Source organism: Gigantopelta aegis, chromosome 12 (genome assembly GCF_016097555.1).
Source record: "Gigantopelta aegis isolate Gae_Host chromosome 12, Gae_host_genome, whole genome shotgun sequence".
Taxonomy (NCBI): Eukaryota; Metazoa; Mollusca; class Gastropoda; order Neomphalida; family Peltospiridae; genus Gigantopelta; species Gigantopelta aegis.
In genome coordinates, this window is record NC_054710.1 from 38,333,166 (window position 1) to 38,357,091 (window position 23,926).

The window sequence follows — 23,926 nt, forward strand, 5'->3', positions numbered from 1 at the left end:
ACTCGTACGGGGGGCACGGCCGGGTGTGTCTATCAGTGTTGTTAAATAAAATGTTAATTGGTGGTCTTAATTACAATAGTAAATTGCGTTGTGTAGGCTAATAAATTGTTACCAGCGATTCCATTGTTTTGGTTGTTTTGATATTATTTTTTTGAACTGCCTGTGATATAGGCTATATTGATTACTAAGTATTACTAATGGGAATTAATTTAACGTGATAGTACCTATTGGCCGTTCTGACCATTTCTTTTGGACGTTTTGACTTTTTTCTTTGGCTGTTTTGACCATTTTTTTTGGCCGTTTTGACTTTTTTCTTTGGCCATTTTGACTTACATGTTCAGGGCCATTATATCATGGGGCTGTTTTGACCGCATACCCTTCCCTCTATGTAGTATATTTAAAATGGTGGGGGACTTTTGACGGTTGTTGTTGGAAGATTTATTCGTTAATAATGACACAAGTACTTCAACTGGGATTTAGTGAATAAGGTAGGTTATATATTTTTGGTTTGTGTGTCCATCTGTTGCACTACTTCAGTTGAGAAATGTTTGAAACATGATGCCACTAGTTTTGAATACCAGCTATATATAGGATATGTAACAAGGTTCGGATGTTGAAGAACCGCGCACCCTAAACCTAAGCCTGAATGAACTGAATGCTGGAAGATTTGAAAGTCTTGCCCAATGCTTTTTTGTGAACAAAATATGTGATAATCATACTTATGAGACCATGCTTATCATGCAGACTTTGTTAAAATAACTTGGAAAGAAAATGGAACGGTTTGCGATGGGGGACAGTTTTTGATACGGAAAGTGTACCGCCCGTTCCCCCCATTAGTTATCGATCTAAAGAGGGATTTTTTTATGGGGTATATATATCCCTAACCCTAACCTTAACTAATATCATCATGCTACAAAATGAAAAAAAAAAAAAAAAGGAAACATTAATAAACTATTATAAATGATGGGGGGAACGGGTGGAGCTCTTGCCAAGTCGCATATGTGTGAGAAAAAGAGACTCGGGTGTCATCACTCACAAAGTGACAAAGTATTTGTTGCTTCCGAACCCTGACTTGTGAAAGTTACTAAAACTAAATATTTTGACATTAAAAAAAACCTGACCTTTTTTTACGCACTGTCTTGACAGTTGGTTAGTTCAATCACTTAAACTTAAATTAATAAAACTCAAAAGAAAACTTTGATTTGAAACTCAAAACATAATAAATAAAGTGGTTTTCAACTTACAAAAATGCAGTTGACAGGTTCAATTGTGGCGCCCGTACTTTTTGAAATCTCGCGTGATCTCATGAGAGTACTTTCTATACAGCAGTTTCAGTTATGGTTGTGCGAGTGCGAATAAGTTTCGAGCATGTCCGTCCCGGGGCCTGTTTCTGGATAGCCAGGGGCTTGTCCCGGGACAGAAAAAAATTAAGCGGTTAATTTTGAAATTTACATCCAAAAATTACATAGGGCCTTTAAAATTTTGATGCGCATCTCTAATATAATTAATAAAGAAAATTCTACTCATTAAATTTGGTCGCTAGATTAGATCGGGTGCTCAAAAAGAAATTAGATAAGATCGGTGGCCTGACTCGGGATAGAGGGGGGGGGGAGGGGGGGGGGGTAGAGTTGAAAATGGGCAGAATTTTGAAAATAGCAATTAGTGAAAAGGTTAATAGAATTTTTAAAAAAGAAAAAAAAGAACAAAGTTACAAGCCAAAAATAAAAAGAATTGACTGCTCGGTCGAATATTTATATAATTTGGAGCAGTTTAGAAGGACAGTCCAAAAATAAATATGAGAAAGAAGAGAGGATCGGACTATTTAATAACATTAAAAAAAAAAGAGAAATTTCGACATAAACTTTTAAACGAAGGTCTAAAAGTTTAAAGTCCGATCTATATGTCCACGCGAGTGGTCTCGTTAAGGCCGTTAGGGTGCACAACTTGTAGGGGACGAGATGGGTTGCATCCCGTCAAGAAAACCCCTAGATTGACAGTCAATAGACGTTGAAGATGTAGTGCTGTGCTGAAATACAGATCTTGAGAAGCCGGATCCGTCTGAACGAGAGAGAGAGAATCAAGACTAGGGTATAATCCAGTCGTCATGGGTTGGTATAGTGGTGCGGACGGGCCCGACTCCGGAGGATACGAGATGGTATCACAATAAAACAAAGTAAAGTCTAGGAAAGAGTAGTAGGGGCCGACCCCGCTTCCTATTTCTTCTTAGGGCGGTCAATCTTCCAGTGCTGCTAGGACAGGCTCGTACATGTAGAGACTAAACGCGAACAACCGTGGCGTTCTGCAGAATGGCCGTCATACGAGTCACGAAAAAAACTAGTCAACATAGTCAGACTGAGAAATGACGTGGAGGCAAGGAACCTCGCTACAAAAGAATCCAACCTGGTGGTGCAGACTGTCGAAATGAGAAGCGTTCCAGCGTTCATTCAGTTCCAATGGCCGCATACATCCCAGTAGAAAACTTCACTTCGCTGACAAAAACAAGTGAATGATCTCCAAGTCGAGCCGCGAAAGCACGTGCAGTGTGTACAAACACGTCTTACCGCGACGAGCTCAGACTGGGAATGTGTTATGGTTGTGTCAGGAAAGCACATACCATGCACGGCCTTTGACTAGTTATAGTGCACTGGCTGGAACGAGAGAAAATAATCAGTCAAATGGATCTACCGAGGTGGTTCGATCCTGCGATGCAAGCACCTCAAGCGACAACTCAACCGACTGAGCTAAATCCCGCCTCAACGTTGTCTCGATCAGGCTATCTACGGAACCACTGCTGAAACGGAAAAAATTTCGCAATCTAATTAAAATTAGCTCCACTATTACATGTGGATCTAACACCAGCCAGTTGGAGCTCATGTCCACCAATCAAAACCTTACTTGCAGAATCCTGCCAGTGATTTAAAACTAACAACACTGCGTAGTCCCCAATGTCCAGGTAACATTTCGTCTGTAAATAATAATTTAAATATTGACCAATCACACTTTGCCTTTTATAACATTATTTGGGAGCATACAAATTCTAAAAATATCGGGCGAGTCTATTTTAGTGGCCGCAGTACAGCGAACCATACCAATACGTACGGTGTGGGTTATCAGTCTTCAATTTTACATTATAAATTATTTATTTATATAAAAAAAAACCTAACTAAATCAGTCTTCAGTTTTACATTACAAATTATTTATTTTATAAAATAAAACACGTTTTAAGGCATTCGTAATTCACACGAAACATGTATACCCTCAGGATAATTCGGAATGTTTTCAAATTATTTTTTAATCACTGGCAGAATTCTGCAAGTAAGGTTTTGATTAGTGGACATGAGCTCCAACTGGCTGGTGTTAGATCCACATGTAATAGTGGAGCTAATTTTAATTAGATTGACATTTTCGCTGGCGAAAACGGATACGATTGACTATAACCAGGGCCGCAGGTACGATTTGTTGGCGGGCGTGGGGGAGATGAATTCTTGGAAAAAAGAAGCATGGAAGTTGCAAGACACAAGAAGATCAGGGGGCATCCCCACCCCCATCCCGGAAATTTGTAAATCTAGATGCTCTGAAATACCATTTTGCAGCCATTTCAGGAAGGTTGCATACTTAAAACGTCAATATCAGTAACCAGCAAACTGTCATGTTATTTTTACCGGACACAGACACAAACACCCCCCCCCCCCCCCCCCCCCCCCCCCCCCCCCCCCGCTAGGTACGGCACTGATGACGCACCTCATTGTATCGTATCGGCGAAAACAGTGCCATTTCTGGTTGTCAAGTCCGGAACGTGGCCACCGAGTGGTACAGCGCTCGCTTGATGCGCCGTCAGTTTGGGATCGATCCCCGTCGGCGGGCCCATTGGGCTATTTCTCGTTCCAGTCAGTGCACCACGACTGGTATATCAAAAGCCGTGGTATGTGCTGTCCTGTCTGTGAGATGGTGCATACAAAAGATCCCTTGCTAATAATTAAAAAATGAAGCGGGTTTCCACCATAATTAACCTGTAATGTATGTATATGAAAATAGTTTAGAGCAGCCTGGAGCCCAAGCAGAAATTACAATAGTAAATCAAATTTACCTGTTGTCGAGATATATCAATATTAGGAAATGTTTGACATCCAATAGCTGATGATTATTAAGTCAATGTGCTCTAGTGGTGTCGTTAAATAAAACAAACTTTTATTAGCAAAATCAGTACCTTTATCTTGGACACATCCACCGGGGAATATCGGAGAACGTGCCCAAGTCAGTCGTGCTTGAACCTTCAGTGGATGTAAGCACGAGTCCAATGGTTGATTGATTGATTGATTGATTGATTTGATTTGATTTGATTTGATTTGATTTGATTGATTGAACACTTACTTTCTTTTTGGTTTTCTTTTTAAATATAACTGTTCAAAGATCGATGCATTGTGTTATTATTTCTACTTAAAATTTAATTATAATAAAAATCAAACCCACCCTCTCCTATTTGTATGTGGGTTTTGTGGGGGGGGGGGGTGAGGGGGGGTTGGGGGGTATTGTTGTTTGGTTTTTGTTGTTATTGGGTGGTTGTTGTTGTTGTTGTTTGTTTGGGGTTTTTTTTTTTGTTGTTTGGGTTTTTTGTGGGGTTTTTTTTTTTTTTCTTCTAAAGTTGAGTCTAGACTACAAACGTTTTATAAACACGGGACAAGGCATAACGTAATAATTACAATATCTGGAACAACTCTCATTACAAAATATGTAAAGGGTGTTGTTAAACAAATATTAATTTTCTTTCTCTTTATTCATCTATAATCATAATCACGTCAGTTTTCTGTCTACATTTATATATATATATATATATATATATATATATATATATATATATATAAAACACATTCTACAGAATACCTCATTCATCCAACCATTTATTATTTATAAGCGAGTGACTTCTGTACTTTTATAGATCCCTTGCTGCTAATCGGAAAGAGTAGCCCATGTAGTGGCGACAGCGGGTTTCCTCTCAAAATCTGTGTGGTCCTTAACCATATGTCTGACGCCATAGAACCGTAAATAAAATGTGTTGAGTGCGTCTTTCTTTTTCTGTAATTTTATAGTTAAAACTAGTTGTTTAGACTGTATTTTCCATAGAATATTAAAATTAATTTAAACGAATAGTGATTACAATATTTGAAATACTTTGTTCAAAAAAAAAAATGTCCAACAAAATGACTCATAATACCAGCTATATTATTTTGAATGCATAGCGTGCTTAAAGTTTAAAACAAAATATTATGTCTTTTATATTGTTCTGTGAAGTTTATGCACTGTATACTAGTTTTTGAAACCATTCTGACTTTTTGATAAGTAAACTGGAAGGGTTACTTACACTTAATTAATTCCCATTTTTAAATTTTATATTATAATATGCAAATATTCAGGCAATGCACATATAGTAAGAGTGACACCTAACATTTAATTTACTTCCAATAAAATGAGATGACACAGTGTTTTAACTTGTTCTACCGTTCAAGTTAGGGTCAGATGACGCAAATATCCGGAAGTTCAATGTTTGGTACAAGGCAACCAAAATGGCATTGCTCATAAGGTATCGGCTTTGGCTTTTTACCAATTTATATTGGGTTGTAGCTTAATTTATGGCACGATTTGTGTTGTCACGAGAAAATACTCCAAGATTTACATGAGTATTTACCTCAAGTGTTATTTCGTGTCTGCGATTGCGCTCATTTTGTTTTGTTTTTAATTTTATCTTGCAGCCGAGTCAACGACCTTGACACCCAGTGTCCTTGATACCGAATGATACAGCAGAGGATAGACTTTCCCCCTTCCCCCTTCCCCCCACTCCCATACCACCACTGAATTAAAGTTCAGTTATAAAGCATGGTATTTTAGATTTAAACACCATTTTATTACCTAATAAACTCAGTTGTGGTTAACCCAAACTGTGCATAGGTCAGTTTTTGGAGCCTTGGGCTTGGGGGATAGTGCCCTGCCTTGTCAAGAAGTCCCCTCCACATTCCCCATAAAAAAATGTAATGTAAAAATTTATATTATAAATATTAGGGTTAGATTTCATTCAAAATTCCAATAACAGTATTCTCACCAGTGTGCAGACAAAATATCGGAAAGAGTTTGACCCGTATCCCTCTATATCAAAGCTCTAAACACTAACCGAGTAACCCTAACCCTAAAACTAACCTTAACCATTGAAAGGAGGGTACGGGTCGAACTCATGCTAAAATGTCAATCATCTCAATGGTCAATAGACACAATATCTACCATTAATGTGATTATATCAGTCAAAATGTCAACCTTTGTCAGTTTGTGTATGTGAGAGAGACAGAGCCAGAGAGAGAGAGAGAGAGAGAGAGAGAGAGAGAGAGAGAGAGAGAGAGCGAGCAAGATCCAGAAAGAGAGATACAGAAGGAGAGAGAGATGTATGTGTTGTGGTTGAATGATAAGATAAAAAAATCAATGCACATGCTCTAGTGGCGTCGTTAAATAAAACAAACTTTTTATGTGTTGTGGTTGGGAAAATCGAGTTCCTTGCTCATTACAACATTTGGAATAATTAGAGGATGTTCCATTGTTGGTTGTATATCTCAGTAGCCAGCCTGTCTTTAATACCAAACAAATGAGTTACTGGCATTTAAAAACAAAAAAGTCCATCGCATCACCCATGTTCTGTTATTGAGAAAATCATATACACATTTAATGTTGTCATAAATATGTATGCAAACAGTGTCCTGATTGGCCAAATGAAAGGTTATACAATTTAGTAAGTTTTTGGGTTTTATTACAAATTATATATAATCTGAAAGTTGACATTTTGACCTGGGTACCACTTTAATAGTTTTTCCACTGACATTTAAACGGTACCATTGGCATTTTGACAGTTGACATTAAACTTTTTGTTGTACCTAGTTGAAAAACATCCACTTAAAGAGGGTCAGGTTTTGAGGAGTTTTACTGTATTATTATTATTTTTTTTTTTATTATTATAATATTATTAATGTTTTATGTTTTTATTTCAGGTCACTAGGCTGTAAGAACTTGCTGAGGCAGCAGGCACTTTTTTTTAATAAAAAGTAAGTATAATTTTAATTAATCTCATAAATGTCCAGAGTAAATAGCATAAATGTGTTATATACAGTGCATAAACTAAAGTTACATGTATCTGTTTGCATACTTGTGAATGTATGTGTATTTGCGCATTTAAATAAGTATTTGCAATAAGTACTTGCAATAAGTATGAAATGTGGTATGTGCTGTCTTGTATTTATGAAAGTACAATTGTTTGAAGAGTTGCTGTTTAATTGAATCATCCGAAGAGCACAATCATGCTTTCTTGCCCAAGTGCACCTACAGTTTATCTCACATTTGAAGAGCACAATCATGCTTTCTTGCCCAAGTGCACCTACAGTTTATCTCACATCTGAACGGCACAATCATGCTTTCTTGCCCAAGTGCACCTACAGTTTATCTCACATCTGAACGGCACAATCATGCTTTCTTGCCCAAGTGCACCTATATTTTATCTCACATCTGAAGGGCACAATCAAGGGCACAATCATGCTTTCTTGCCCAAGTGCACCTACAGTTTATCTCACATCTGAACGGCACAATCATGCTTTCTTGCCCAAGTGCACCTATATTTCATCTCACATCTGAACGGCACAATCATGCTTTCTTGCCCAAGTGCACCTATATTTTATCTCACATCTGAAGGGCACAATCATGCTTTCTTGCCCAAGTGCACCTACAGTTTATCTCACATCTGAACGGCACAATCATGCTTTCTTGCCCAAGTGCACCTATATTTCATCTCACATCTGAACGGCACAATCATGCTTTCTTGCCCAAGTGCACCTATATTTTATCTCACATCTGAAGGGCACAATCATGCTTTCTTGCCCAAGTGCACCTACAGTTTATCTCACATCTGAACGGCACAATCATGCTTTCTTGCCCAAGTGCACCTAAAGTTTATCTCACATCTGAAGGGCACAATCATGCTTTCTTGCCCAAGTGCACCTAAAGTTTATCTCACATCTGAAGGGCACAATCATGCTTTCTTGCCCAAGTGCACCTATATTTTTATCTCATATCTGAAGGGCACAATCATGCTTTCTTGCTCAAGTACACCTAAAGTTTATCTCACATCTGAAGGGCACAATCCTGCTTTCTTGCACAAGCGCACCTAGATTTTATCTCCTAAGATTTTTTAGCATCCAACTAAAAATATGGTAACATGGCATCTCTAAAATTTGTAGGTTGTTCTTTCCATCTTATTTTTGACAGTATTTTAAATCTCTCCAGAATTCTTAATTTTTAGGAGCAATAATATACATGAAAATCATTAACGTTTATCCATGTTTCAATTCTATATTGCTGATGGAAAAGGCTCCACCATAAGTTTACTAAGAAGATAATCGTGCATACATCTACATGTATGTCATGAAAAAATACCTGCAATTTGGTGGTTTTAGCAGGTGAATTTTATGTAGGTCTAAAAAAAAATATAGCTATTTGCTTTTAGCAGGCAGCTATTTGGTAAAACAAATTGTTATGAACTAACAGAAAATGGATATAAAGTTTCTACTTAAATGTTTATTTTACTGACATGTAATTTGTTGTTTTCAGGTTGCCGATGACATCCTCAGCTTATGATGAAATGAGCAATTTCTGGAAGAAGAACAGAGAATTGGAGCGACCAATGTCTCCGTTTCTTTCCTCTTACAAGTAGGATATTAAAACTACTATACCAGGTCCCCCCCCCCCCCCCCCAAAAAAAAAATATTCTGAATAAAAAATAATGTTGGTAGTAAATCTTAAGCCAGAGATAAATTTTACTTGTAGAATTCAGGAAATTGCATTTCAGGACATTTAGTTTTAAAAATTTTACGTGGGAGGATACCCCCCAGACCCCCTAGAAATTTTGCTTTATGCCCTCAATCTCGGTCAGCCCCTGCAATGTCTACTTGCTTCCGCCATGCCTGTACATGTATGATTAAACTCAGGGCTCGAACTTAAAGACGGCACCGACGGCAATTGCCGTCGTTGAGGTATGAATTGCCGTAGGTAGAGAGCATTACCAATGGCACTTTTGTGTCGTCAGTAGAACTCCTCAACAATGGCAAAATATATACACCAGGTGTACATAATCTGCCAATATTTAATATTTTCACATTTGAAATATGTTTATACATAAATCAAAATAACATTTCAGTCATATATATTTTCTGCAAATATCACTTTAAAAAAATAATTGCCATAGGCAGGCTGAAAACTGCCATCGGTGGGCTGTTTCATCCATGGCAATTCTTTAAAAAATTGCCATGGGAGATAAATTCTTAAGTTGAGTCCAGAAACTACTAGTACTACACTTAAAAAACTACTACAAGCATGATATGATATTACAGCTACTACACCTAGCACAGAACTGTGTTAGTAACGTTATTTACTGAAGGTGTTTTATTAGTTTAATAACACAACTAGAGCTTTTAGATGACATTTATTCATGTATCATAGCTATTGGATATTAAAAGGTTGGTCATTCTGACATGTCGTCTTCACAGAAAATCTGCTACAGTTTTCCATTACCAGCAAGGGTTCTTTTAAACATAAATTACTACAATGTATTTTAGGCATAGAGAAAAAACTTATGTACATCTACGTTGCCTCCAGGAATGTGATAATGTTTTTACCAGATCTAAATGGCACTCTGGTTTTTTTGTTCTTGTTGAGGGGCAGGACATGGCCTGGTGGTAAAGCGCTCGCTTGATGCGCGGTTTGGGATCGATCCCCGTCCATGGACCCATTGGGCTACATGTATTTCTTGTTCCAGCCAGTGCACCACGACTGGTATATCATAGAACGTGGTATGTGCTACCCTGTCTGTGAGATGGTGCATGTAAAAGATCCCTTGCTACTAATTGGAAAACTGCCCTGTGCTACAACAGCTTGTTCTGAATGTGCACGTTAAACACTGACCTGACCTGAATGGAAAAATGTAGTGGGTTTCCTTTCTAAGACTACATGTATGTCTGAATTACCAAATGTTTGACATCCAATAGTCAGTGATTAATAATCAATGTGCTCTAGTGGTGTAGTTGAACAAAACAAACATTTGTTTTTGCCTCCCCAAATATGATAATTTTTGAAGAGATCTAAATGACACTGCTGGGTTTTTTAGTTTTTTTTGTCGCTGTTGAATTTGGTTTTTGAATTTCTTCTTTTTTTCACAGGCCGCATTTAGCCATGATGACATCCTTAGCACATCGGATCTCTGGTGTAACAATGTCTTTAGGTGAGTGATTGTTTTTTTTTCTTGTGTTGTGTGGATTTTGTTTTGATGTATACTTTTACATTTGCGAAAAGTGTATTTTCATACCCGGTTTTTTTCATTCTCAAATCATTGCACAAATGTTAAAAGTTTGCATATCCTATTTTTCATTCAAACACTGAATTTACAATATGGGTTACCTGAATTTATTTTTTAATAACCCAGAAATAGTTTGTGCAAATTTTCAATTCTCAGAAACCTGATTTTCACTTGTTTTTAGTAATTCCAATGGTTCCTACAATAACCTGATTTTGTCATGGCATGTAACAGTGAAATATATTTAACTTCACTGAAAATGTATCAGTCACATTTGTAGTTGTAAAAAGGATACATGACAAGAAAATATAATACATTTGACTGATTTTGTAAAAGTAGATTTATTCTGGAAGAAGGAAGGAAGGAAGTGTTTTATTTAACGACGCACTCAATACATTTTTCGTGGCAGGCCATCAGTCTACAGGCTGGTAGGTACTGGGTTCGGATCCCAGTCGAGGCATGGGATTTTTAATCCAGATACCGACTCCAAACCCTGAGTGAGTGCTCCGCAAGGCTCAATGGGTAGGTGTAAACCACTTGCACCGACCAATGATCCATAACTGGTTCAACAAAGGCCATGGTTTGTGCTATCCTGCCTGTGGGAAGCGCAAATAAAAGATCTCTTGCTGCTAATCGGAAGAGTAGCCCATGTAGTGGCGACAGCGGGTTTCCTCTTAGAATCTGTGTGGTCCTTAACCATATGTCTGACGCCATATAACCGTAAATAAAATGTGTTGAGTGCATCATTAAATAAAACATTTCTTTCTTTCTTTCAATACATTTTATTTACGGTTATATGGCGTCGGACATATGGTTAAAGACCACACAGATATTGAGATAGGAAACCTGCTGTCACCACTTCATGGGCTACTCTTTTTGATTAGCAGCAAGGGATCTTTTATATGCACCATCCCACAGACAGGATAAGATACCACAGTCTTCGATAGATATCAGTGGTGCTGGCTGGAGTGAGAAATAGCCCAATGGGCCCACCAACGGGGGTTGATCCCAGACCGACCACGCATGAAGTGAACGCTTTACCACTGGGCTACGTCCTGCCCCAGATTTATTCTGGAATGCAATAGTGAACCAAAAATGGTATACAAGGGTTGGGGTTATTGGAGTGTTTTATAGCAACGTCACACATGCGATAGCAATAACAAGTGAAAATTAAGTGATGTGTTTTCATTGGAGTTCAGTATAGTTCATTATTATACCAGAGAAAGGAAATTGTCTTCATATGATGCCGTATGTGATGGCAACACAGCAAAAACTTGGAAGCTCTCTAGTTATTTGCAATACCATTTTTAAAATGTGTCTTGTTATGTGTATGTATTCATGTGGCTAGCATAGCTATATTAAATTCTTGATAGTGCAGTTAGTTTTATTTACAAATATTTTTACGATTGATATTGTATGTTGTATTGTATATTTTTTGCTGCCAAGACATTTTGGACAGTGTCATTAAAGGGCCGTTAATATTGAATAGAGTCGAATAAATGTTTAACGACACCCCAGCTTGAAAAATGCATCAGCTATTGGGTGTCAAACTATGGTAACGGCAAAATGTAAAGTTAATAATTATCAACATTTTCCTGTGGTTATGCTGGTTAGATAGAAGGGCAATATTACTAGCATTACTTCAAAAATGAAAAGAAAACCAACAACAGTATTGATTTAAAATATCCTTTGATGCATCATTAGCATTTGGGGCGACGTAGCCCAGTGGTAAAGCGTTTACTTGATGCACAGTCGGTCCAGGATCGATTCCCATCGGTGGACCCATTGGGCTATTTCTCATTTCAGCCAATGCTCCACAACTGGTGTAACAAAGGCCATGGTATATACTATCCTGTCTGTGGAATGGTGCATATAAAATGTCCCTTGCTGCTAATTGAAAAGAGTAGTTCATGAAGTGGTGACAGCAGGTTTCCTCTTTCAATATCTGTGTGGTCCTTAACCATATGTCTGGTGCCATATAACCGTAAATAAAATGTGTTGAGTGTGTCGTTAAATAAAACATTTCCTTCCATTAGCATTTTTTATGGACACTCTAAAGAGGGTAGTATTGAAGGTGAGGCGTTATTTGAGGAGGGAGGGTGATAGCAAGGAAGAGGAGGGTAGCAAAAAATATATATTTTTTTTTTTAACACTCTTGTGAAAATGATATACTAATTATGCTATTTGTAAGACTCCTACTGGTCCATTCGAACTATTATATGTTTAATTTTTGTCCATCTGTCCCACATATAGTGTCCCAAACTTCTTTTCTTTTCTTTTTACAAGATATTGATCTGAAATTGTGTGTATAGCTTTATCATGTAATGTTACAGATCAAGTTTGACTTTCATGGCAATTTACTAATTTTTCACAGTTACAGCCTTTGAACTTGAAATGTTTGTTGGGCTCGTTGGGGGACATTGGGGGAGGGGGGGAGGGGACGTGTATTGCTTTAGCAGTACTCTCAGAATGCTTGTTTACTACTTATGTTTTCTGGAGTAATTTTGACCGTGTGTGTTTTGTTTTGCAGCCATCTCTGGAGTTGCCATCACATTGATGTGCCTACCCAGTGACTTCTGCACGTACTTCGACATGATAAAAGATCTCAACGTGCCACCCTTGATTATTTACGCATTCAAATATGCATTGGCCGGACCAGTCACATACCATTACCTTAATGGATTTCGGCATCTGGTAAGTTCATTTGTTTTGTCACTCATGCCCAACCAGTGTTAGTGCATTATTTCAGAGTTGTTACCAAGATGTGTTGTTTTAACAATTGTTTTATGAATTAAATTTACGTTGTTTGTTTGTTTACAAACATACCCCAACAGACTTTTGTGCTGCACACACTAATATAAAATAAGTATATAATCAAAGGTGGTGGTATGTACTGTCCTGTGTGGGAAAGTGCAGATAAAAGATCAGTTGTTACTATTGGAAAAATGTAGCAGGTTTCTTCTATGACAGTATATAAATGTGTTAATTCATCAAGTGTTTGATGTCCAGTAGCCACTGATTAATCAGTGTGCTCTAGTTTAAATAAAACAAATTTCAAGTTAGTCACTTTTTTTTATACCTAACCTGACCTTAGTTCATTCCCCCCATCCCCTTAGTTCATTCCCCCCATCCCCTTCCTGGACTGTTCTGAACATTCTAACATCCATTGATTGATTGAAATATTCTTATTTTATACACTTACAAGGTTCCTGTGGTTCTGAGAAGACAAGTTTAAGCGACTTTGAGCCGATTACAGGTGTCTAGAAGTTGAGAACTGTTCCAGAATTAATCATATGGAGTTAATTATTTAATGCAGAGTTCGAAATGCTGCTGTTCCAACCGGTTTCAGAATTAATCATATGGAGTTAATTATTTAATGCAGAGTTTGAAATACTGCTGTTCCAACCAGTTTCAGAATTAATCATATGGAGTTAATTATTTAGTGCAGGGTTCGAAATGCTGCTGTTCCAACTTGTTTCAGAATTAATCACATGGAGTTAATTATTTAATGCAGAGTTCGAAATGCTGCCATTCCAACCGGGTTCAGAATTATTAATCAAATGGACCATATGTCTGACGCCATATAACCGTAAATAAAATATGTTGAGTGTGTCGTTAAATAAAACATTTCTTTCTCTTTTATTTTAATCAAATGGAGTTAATTATTTAGTGCAGAGTTTGAAATGCTGCTGTTCCAACCAGTTTCAGAATTATTAATCAAATGGAGTTAATTATTTAGTGCAGAATACGAAATACTGCCATTCCAACCAGGTTCGAAATGCTGCTGTTCCAACCGGGTTCAGAATTATTAATCAAATGGAGTTAATTATTTAGTGCAGAGTTTGAAATGCTGCCATTCCAACCGGGTTCAGAATTATTAATCAAATAGAGTTAATTATTTAGTGCAGAGCTCGAAATGCCGCTGTTACAACCAGTTTCAAAATTAATCATATGGAGTTCATTATTTAGTGTATAGTTTGAAATGCTGCCATTCCAACCAGGTTCAGAATTATTAATCAAATGGAGTTAATTATATAGTGCAGAGTTCGAAATGCTGCTGTTCCAACCGGGTTCAGAATTATTAATCAAATAGTTAATTATTTAGTGAAGAGCTCGAAATGCCGCTGTTACAACCAGTTTCAAAATTAATCATATGGAGTTCATTATTTAGTGTATAGTTCGAAATGCTGCCATTCCAACCAGGTTCAGAATTATTAATCAAATGGAGTTAATTATATAGTGCAGAGTTCGAAATGTTGCTGTTCCAACCGGTTTCAGAATTAACCATATGGAGTTAATTATTTAGTGCAGAGTTCGAAATGTTGCCATTCCATCCAGGTTCAGAATTATTAATCAAATGGAGTTAATTATTTAGTGCAGAGTTCGAAATGCTGCCATTCCAACCAGGTTCAGAATTATTAATCAAATGGACCATATGTCTGACGCCATATAACCGTAAATAAAATGTGTTGAGTGTGTCGTTAAATAAAACCTTTTTTTTTTTTTTTTTTTTAATCAAATGGAGTTAATTATTTAGTGCAGAGTTCGAAATACTGCCATTCCAACTGGGTTCGAAATTCTGCTGTTCCAACCGGGTTCAGAATTATTAATCAAATGGAGTTAATTATTTAGTGTAGAGTTCGAAATGCTGCTGTTCCAACCAGGTTCAGAATTATTAATCAAATGGAGTTAATTATTTAGTGTAGAGTTCGAAATGCTGCTGTTCCAACCGGTTTCAGAATTAATCAAAATAGACTTACATGTGTAACTGCAACATTTGACAACAAAAATTCACTAGCCATTGGGCATGGCAATAGTATTTATTTACTAGCACAACATTGAATATTACTGGCCATGGGAGTGGGGCTACCATAATCTAGAAGCCCTGGGTGTTATTGTTTATTTGATTCTGCAAATGTCATTTTTGACCAAAGGCGTTAGCCCGACATGAATTATTAAACATTTGTGGGCATCAAATAGACAATAACACCCGCAAATCCAGGCCATCAATTTCACGGTAACAATCGTTACCGGTAGCGTGTCAGCAAAACCACGGAATCGAAATTTCGTTTCCCATGATTATTATATCGATTAAAAAAATTAAAATATTTATATTATACAAATAATAATGTTTCTCATATAAAACTACAGGAGATAGTTTTTAACACAAAATGCACGACACCCGATTCGGATTTTAGTGTTCGCCATACTTCTCAGTGTTCAAGTAAACCCGAATCAGAGTTCGGGAGATAGTTTTCAACACAATCACGACACCCGATTCGGATTTTAGTGTTCTCCATACTTCTCAGTGTTCAAGTAAACCCGAATCAGAGTTCGACACCGCGCTCAAATCAAACCCAACCAAAAAATGTAATATTGACATCATGGCATCTGCTCCAAAGAAGAAAAAGTCTGAAAAATGTTTTACGGGGCCATTCACTTAGTACGATACAAAAAAAGTTGTGATTTTCGACATCCTTCTTCCTATTGTACACATGCAAACGCATCCACTCCCACACATGAGTCCATTCCCGTTTCGATGACGTAGGTAATAATAGGTATGAGCCTACATTGTACCCGCGTACGCATATATATAAATAATTGATCCATATGTAAATTGCACATTTGAACCAAAATCACTGGCGCTAATTATTTGTATTAGTAGTGTCGCTGTTAAATTTAGGGACCTAAAATAGGATTTTAATTCAAATATTATTTGATAAAAATAATTAAACTTTTATTACTGTCACTGAAGTCGACAAATTTATTGCCGATGTCACGCACGCACTTGAGTACTGAAGGTGACAATCGAATAAACTCCATTATTTTCTGTCTTTTCATTAAGAGCGGAAATAACGTAAACTGTTATATTTATGTAGCTGTCAGTCAGAACAGCATGCGTATGTAATGTGGGGGAGTTGGGGGGTGGAGGGGAAGGGGCGCGACTGTGTCGAAAATATTGAGTTTGAAAACGTGTCTCTTTCCACGGGTTTGTGTGTTGGATAATTGGTAGCTTGGGCGGACTCAACTTTTTCAGCCCAGAACTGGCCATAATTCAAACAGATCGATGTATCTTGCGTTCAGCACTCGCTGTGTCTCGGTGATGGTGCAAACATATTACCCAATCCATTTATATAGAAACATTACAAATGCATTTATGTATCAAATTGTTATATATGACTGTATAACATTATTATACCACAAATTAGATAGATGTACTTGTATATAAATTGTATCACTTTGATGTAAAGCCATGAATTCAAGGCTTCCCAATATGGTCAGAATGGACTGGGGAAAATAAATATTTAAAAATGTTTTAATTATTTCATGATTTACAGTATATGTGTTTATTTTCAGGCCTGGGATGGTGGCGTGGGGTTCGGACTGAAGGAACTCTACAAGTCGGCGTACTTCGTCATGGCGCTCACGTTTGCCGTAGCCTCTGGTTTCGTCTTCTTGATGTAAAAACAGTCGTGAAAATTGTGACGCTTCGTGAACTAGTGCTGTTAATATTGCTGAATGCCATTTCGGACTACAATTGATAGAATTTCAATAAAACAATCGTCTGTTGATAACAAATGTATTCAGTTGTGCTTACAAAGTTTCAATTCTTATGATTAACACTGAATTCAGACTTCCAACTTGTCATTGCTGAGTAAATGATGTATTTTTTCAGATTTTTATCCAATTTCACATTTTTTATTGTTATCTGGGGAGGTTTTGGGTGGTGGAGTGATTGGGACAGCATCAAATAGTTAAAAGTTCCATTTTCATTTACAACTGGGTATCAATACTATCATATTGGTATGATTTGTGGAATTGGTCAAGGACTTCCTAGAGCATTTGGTGCATGGCTTTTTATGGTTCAGACTTTTAAACATACTGTATCTATAAAAGTTTGACCGTTGAGAAAAATACATACAGGTGGCTATAGCCACCAGGAACAATGTGTATAATTGTAAAGGATAAGAATTTGGGAAAAAAATGTGGCAACGGTTGCGCTGCTTGTACCTGTAGTTAGGGTATCGTAACAGAAACCAACGACTTGGTCTCGGTTACTGATGACCATGTCGATGTCAGCACTATGTTATCATATATACAGCACCTGTAGTTATGGAAACAGGAACCATGGATTTAAGTCTTGGTTACTGAAAAGCATGTCAAAATCAGCACCATGTTATCGTATTTCAGGTCTCGAAACGGCCTGTGGCCAAGTCGCCAAGTGCGACCAATGTCCCATTTGGGCGACTTGAATATTAAAAAAATAATGGCATTAGTCGTCCAAATAATGCTATTATTTGAGCGATCTACTTTAGATCTATAACATATAAGCCACTATTAATATTTGTATTGCATCTATTTATTCCACATTAAAATCTTTCTCGTGGTTTGTGGTTAGCTTACCATAATTTGCCAACCTCCATTATTTTTGGGACCACCATATTTTTTGGCAACTTTCTGCCCTGGTATCTACAGTAAGTGTTGCTGCAGAAAATTGACCTTTGCTACCGTGAAACAAACTGTCCGTTATAGTTCAAAACACTTGAATTTTGTACAATTCTCTTCTTCGATTCAGTGTGTTTCATTACATAAGATAAATGGAAGTGTAACCGATTAATAGGTTACGTGAAATCTCCAGCTGTATTTGATGCCATTTTGTATGTACCAATATCTTGTAAAAATTAAAAAGACAACATATATATACGTTCAAATCTCGCCAAGATGTACATGGCTTGTAATAAAACATAAATGATCACAGTTGATTGTTTTTAATGCTGTTTCGACTTGGCTTCTTTGCAAAGCAAAGCATCATCGCCAAATTGGTTTAAATAGCCAGTATCCCAGTGGGCCAACTTAATATGAAGCATGCGCTATTCTGTCTATGGGATGGTACATATAAAACATCCCTGGCTACTAATGGGAAAATATAGTGAGTTTCCTATTTTATATGTATGTATGTATATAGGTGTGTATATGTGTGTATATATATATATATATATATATATATATGTATATGTGTGTGTGTGTATATATATGTATATATATATATATACTCGGCGTCACTCATATTGTTAGTACTACACATGTTAAGGATGCCAGTCCAATACACTAATTATGAAAGAAGGAATGTATGGCCATCGTGGATTAGGCCCAGAGTGAGGTTTCCTAAGTAGCATTTGGATTTCAATATGAGTAATGGTACGTCCGGTTATAGGCCACAACTAAATGGTAAAAGTTATGCAAACACATGTAGATGTACCTACTATCACCCCAACAAATGGGTCGTCTCAACGCACCATGTTTGAAATTCTGTATGTTGTGTCCATGCAATGTGTTCTCACCATGGGTATGAAAGTGTGCATGATTGCCATCCACATATTCACGCACACTTCAGTTGAAAATGCGTCGTGTTTTGACTAATGTTGAGAAGGGCAATGGAGTAGGTCAGATACAGATTGAACATGGTCAACGAGAAGTCGCGAGGCACTTAAATGTCAGTCAGAATGTGATTGGGTGGATGAGGCAACGACTTCAAATGACTGGATCCGTTTCCTGTGCACAAAGACCAGGGCCAGCATTAAGCAAAGCAAAAACTCAACTTGAGTGTGTGTGAATATGTGGATGGCAATAGTGCACTTTTAAAACTCATGGTGAGAACGCATTGAACGGACACAACATACAGAATTTCAAACATGGGTGCGTTGAGACAACCCATTTGTAGGGGCGATAGTAGGTACGTGTGCTTGCATAACTTTTACCATTTTGTTGTGGCCTTTAACCGGAAGTACCATTACGTATATTGAAATCCAAATGCTACTTGGGGAAACCTCACTCTGGGTCTAATCCACGAAGGTCATACATTCTTCTATAATGTGTTGAACTGGCATGGTTAACATGTGTAGTACTAACAATATGAGTGACCCTTCAATATTGATGCAGAGTATATATTGGGTGGCCAAAGAAACCCATCCTGAACTTTTAGGGTTAACAACTGCAACGAACAACTATATAGCTATGAAACTTCACAAAAGTCAAAAATATGTTTTTAACATATCCTGAAATTTTCAAGTCCCTATGTCGTATGCTTTTTCTGCAGTCGGATAATTAAAATTGCAATGGCAGAAACTGGTTATTATTTGTCAAGAAAAGGCGTCTATTCAGTCTGGCACTAATGTGTCGTTAGCCTTTTCAGTTAGTTTTCTATGCAGAGGTGACCCAATGTGAATATGGTGCTGAAGAGCAAACACCGGAACACGTTCTACAAACCTGCCGGCACCTAGAAGAAATCCAACAAAGTTTGGACGGAAGACCCCATCCCTCAACACCAAACTCTCGGAACCTGGCGACGACCTCCAGAAGACGGCAGACTTCATCACCACATCCGGATTACTGATACGACGGCCATAAAAAGATTTTTTATTGAACCACCTTATTGAGAAAATGACGACTTCAGGTTCTACTAGCGGAAAACGGCCAAGAACCGCAAATGCCGAAACAAATGATTACGTGGAGGAAGCGGTTGTGTTGCACGAGGACAAGCAGCGTCAAATTGCCAGAGATTTGGGTACTGCACACTCATCAGTTCAGAACATTACAAAGGAATTAGAACTGAAAATCTTTCAAATGCATAAAAGTGGAAATGGAAATGGTTTATTCAACGACACACTCAACACATTTTTACAGTTATATGGCATCGGACATATGGTTACGGTCCACAGAGATATTGAGAAACCCGCTGTTGCCACTTCATGATACTCTCTTCGATTAGCAGTAAGGGATCTTTTATATGCACCATCCCACAGACAGGATAACACATACCACAGCCTTGGATATACCAGTCGTGGTGCACTGGCTGGAGCGAGAAATAGCTCAATGGGCCCACCGACGGGGATCGATATGAGACCAACTGTGCATCAAGCGAACGCTTTACCACTGGGCAGCATCCCGTCCCTCAAATAGTCAAGTGCATATTTAGCAAGTAACTAGTCCACTGGACCAACATGGAAGCAACAAGTAGCCCAATGGACTATAAACAAATAACTAGTCCACTGGAAACAACTGTTAAACAAAACAGTTTTAAAAAATAACAACACTGCAATATTTGAGTTTTAGTTTTATATTGTACTGTGTGAGAACAATACAATTGACACCTGGCGCTCCGTTGCCAGGTTACGCTGAAAACAATATAGCACTGGGTCGTACGAATAACAAGTGTTTACAAATAACAATGGGTGTGTTACTGACAGACATTTTACCAACATGTTGTGTTTTACAAGTAATAACCTCTTGTACATATAACAGCAATATTGAATGTGCAACATAAGCAAATTAAAGTATTCACCTCACCTCCCCACCCCACCAAAAAAAAAAACCCCAGCAAAAACATTTAAAAAAAAAAAAAAAAAAAAGAGAAAAAATAGCCCAGTTATTGGTATTCAAATTTTACCAACACTGGAAAATGCTAAACTAAATTGTACATCGATGCAAATGATCATTGTAGAAACGTGCATATGAATATGGTCAACTACCTCTCAGTATGAGATTATGTGCAGTGTCTGTAAATGAACTAGAACTATTTTCTGTTGACCCTTGTCCTGCTTAACGCATCACACCACCATTCTCTGTATCATACTCTGAAGCTTTAGAAAATAGTACTTCATTAAACAAAATTTTAAAATATGAAACGCTGAAATGCTTTTTGAATGATTATATGTAGGCTAACCTGAACAGTATTTAAATAACCCCTTGATTTGAAGTTACTTGTCAGTTTAGTACTAAATGATAACTACATGTGGGTGAAAGTAATTTTTGGCATGCTTCTATCAGACATCAGAGAACTGTTCAAGCACGAGTGCATAGCTAAATTTTTGTGGTCAATCTTTATTAATTTTTTGGCTTGGTAGTTATCAAGCAACTCTACTTCCTAAGAATAGCATTCACACAGTTCTCTCTGTATTTTTATAGATCATATATTCTGACAGAAATTGTACTGAAATGAATGCTAATAAAAATGGTGGTGTGTAACCTTAAGCATATTTTTAAACATCTTGGTCTTGGTGTTATCATCACCATAAATAGTCTTTAATTCCCTTCAAAACTAATATGTTACAACCGTTTTGCAAGTAATTTAAATCCTTGTTTTTATTTATATATACAACTGTATATATATATATATATATATATATATATATATATCTGTGTGTGTGTGTGTGTGTGATTTATGAATTACAAGTAACATTAAAAAAAAGATGCAATTAAAAAGCATTTTTAGTAGAACAACCTACAATAATTGTTTACACATACAACTGACATTTAATAAAAAAAAAAACACAACTAAAACTACTATTTTCTTTAAAATTGGATTATGATGTCTTTTTTCATTTTTTTTATTTACATTTTGCAAATTAAATAAAATACAATATATTCTAATAATATAACATGTTTTAAAGTCAAAATTGTCATTTTATGTTGTAATCGGAATTGCATTTGAATTTCAAATAAATTTTAAAACAATAACTATTATGAAATTCATTTTTTGTGATTTACAAATTATTCCATGAATTAAGGACTTGAAAATTATTCATACCATTAATGTTTGTTTTTTAAAAACCTGTAATAACAATTCTAACAATAAAGCTCCCACAATAAATTTTAGCCTGGATTTTAATATGCTTGAATCATTTGCCAGTTTTAAAATCTATTAGAATATCTGTTTATTACAGAATTATTAATGGGTTTTTTTAAAAAAAACCTTTTAAACAATTTTAATTTCCCTATCCATTGTGACAATATAGTTTTTCATTCACATTTACCATGTAATCTTTTATCCTTTTACATGTAAATATTGTTGTACTTTTTAATGCATTTTTGCAATAGTATAAAATAATTAACTTTGCTATGTAAACATACTGTTACTTAAAGCATTAAAGTGTTGTTTGAACAGTTTATAGCAAACTTTGCAAAGCGCACACATCCACTTTCTGACTTGTATGTTAATCTTTCCTTCGCTACCCCATTGAAATACAAACACATTTCAAAAACGCTCCATCAATTGTAACACAGAACATGAAAATGCATTCACAATATAACAACCCAAATGCATTTGACTGAAAAATTACAAATTGTATATAATATGTAAAACATTCATCTATCATCTTCTCTATATACATATAAACAAAGGGTATGTACATGATTGTATGTACATATGCACAGAGGAAACAGACAATAAAACATTAATATTAACAGTTTGTCTTATTCTTTTCTTTTTTTACAAGACAATAAATCGCCTAAGCTTGTATCACAGATAAAAAATTGGAATTCTGTAACACATTCCAGAATTCTGCACCTGTTTCGGAAATCACAAGAGTAGTAGTGCCCAAAAAATAATTTGTCAAAAATAGAAAAATTTGTTATGAGAAAAAAACAAATGTAGGGCTGTCATGTTTAGTATTATTTTTTGTGGGCTCATTAAGCGATGTTTTTGTTATGCAGGGGTGGGAATTGGTCAACTGTAAAAAGAAAAAAAAAAAAGAAAAAAAAAGGAAATCTAGAGGGGTCCTGGAAATTCTTGAAATAATTCCCACCCCTGATTATGCGATTTATCGCACTGACTTGTCGCCTGCGATTTGTCGTAATGACCGATTGTATGTGTTTAACACTGATGTCATTCAGATTTAGGTGTTTTCACAGCACAATTCGATCGCATGCAACAAGTCGTGTGCCTAATCACATAATGAGAACAACCCTTTAAACATTTATAAAAATTGCTGTTCTATTTTACATGTACATATCAAGTCATGACGAGTACAGATTCACAAAGGTCTATATATTCCATCAGAGATTACTTAAGAATTAATAGTTTCTATTTTATGCAATTACAATTAATCCTCCTCCCCCTCAACTAAACCCCTTTCATATGGAGTTGTATGATTGTATTAAAGCAATTACTACTCAATAATTTATTTTGTCAGAAGTTGATATCGACTGTATAAATTACTATTAATGGACATTTATGGTCACGTAAGCAAAATAAAAACAAATACTGGTAAAAGGTACTGTGTAAACCTACAGTTAATTTTGTAAACGCGACAGCCCTAATCGTTCCTTCCTTTCTTTTAAAATAATTTCAACACTAAAAATAGATATTGCAGAAAAATACATCAACAAATATGATATTTAACTGGAATTTGTAGAATTATAAATATGGCTTTTATTAAACTAAATTCATAATTAGGGTGGGGTTTTATATATTTTTTTATCTCAGATATTTTTCTTGACACCTATGGCACAGACTTTAGGAAATTTACAATTATTTCATTTAGAACTGAAATGTATTAAATCAATTTCAAAGTCAAAATAGGACTGTTTGTAAAATAGTAACACTTGGCTCACTTTCATATAAACATCTTGTGATGATAAAAAAAACAATTCTGGGGTTTTAAAAGAAGGAATTAAAAAAAAGAGGCGGGTTAAGTGGAATTTAGATAAATAATATAAATTTCGGACTGTTTAATATACCTAGAAAATATTAAATAAACCAATGACAATTTTTTT

At 36.3% G+C, this 23,926-nt stretch overlaps 1 protein-coding gene across 1 annotated transcript; it reads left to right on the forward strand.

Moving 5' to 3' along the window:
- The first annotated feature begins 5,477 nt into the window (after positions 1-5,477).
- Positions 5,478-18,130, forward strand: LOC121386325 (succinate dehydrogenase cytochrome b560 subunit, mitochondrial-like). Its single transcript, XM_041517194.1, has 6 exons — positions 5,478-5,578; positions 7,026-7,079; positions 8,635-8,733; positions 10,239-10,300; positions 12,903-13,066; positions 16,730-18,130. The coding sequence occupies exons 1-6, from the start codon at positions 5,562-5,564 to the stop codon at positions 16,835-16,837; spliced, it is 504 nt and encodes a 167-aa protein (XP_041373128.1). The 5' UTR covers positions 5,478-5,561; the 3' UTR covers positions 16,838-18,130.
- The last annotated feature ends 5,796 nt before the right edge of the window (positions 18,131-23,926 follow it).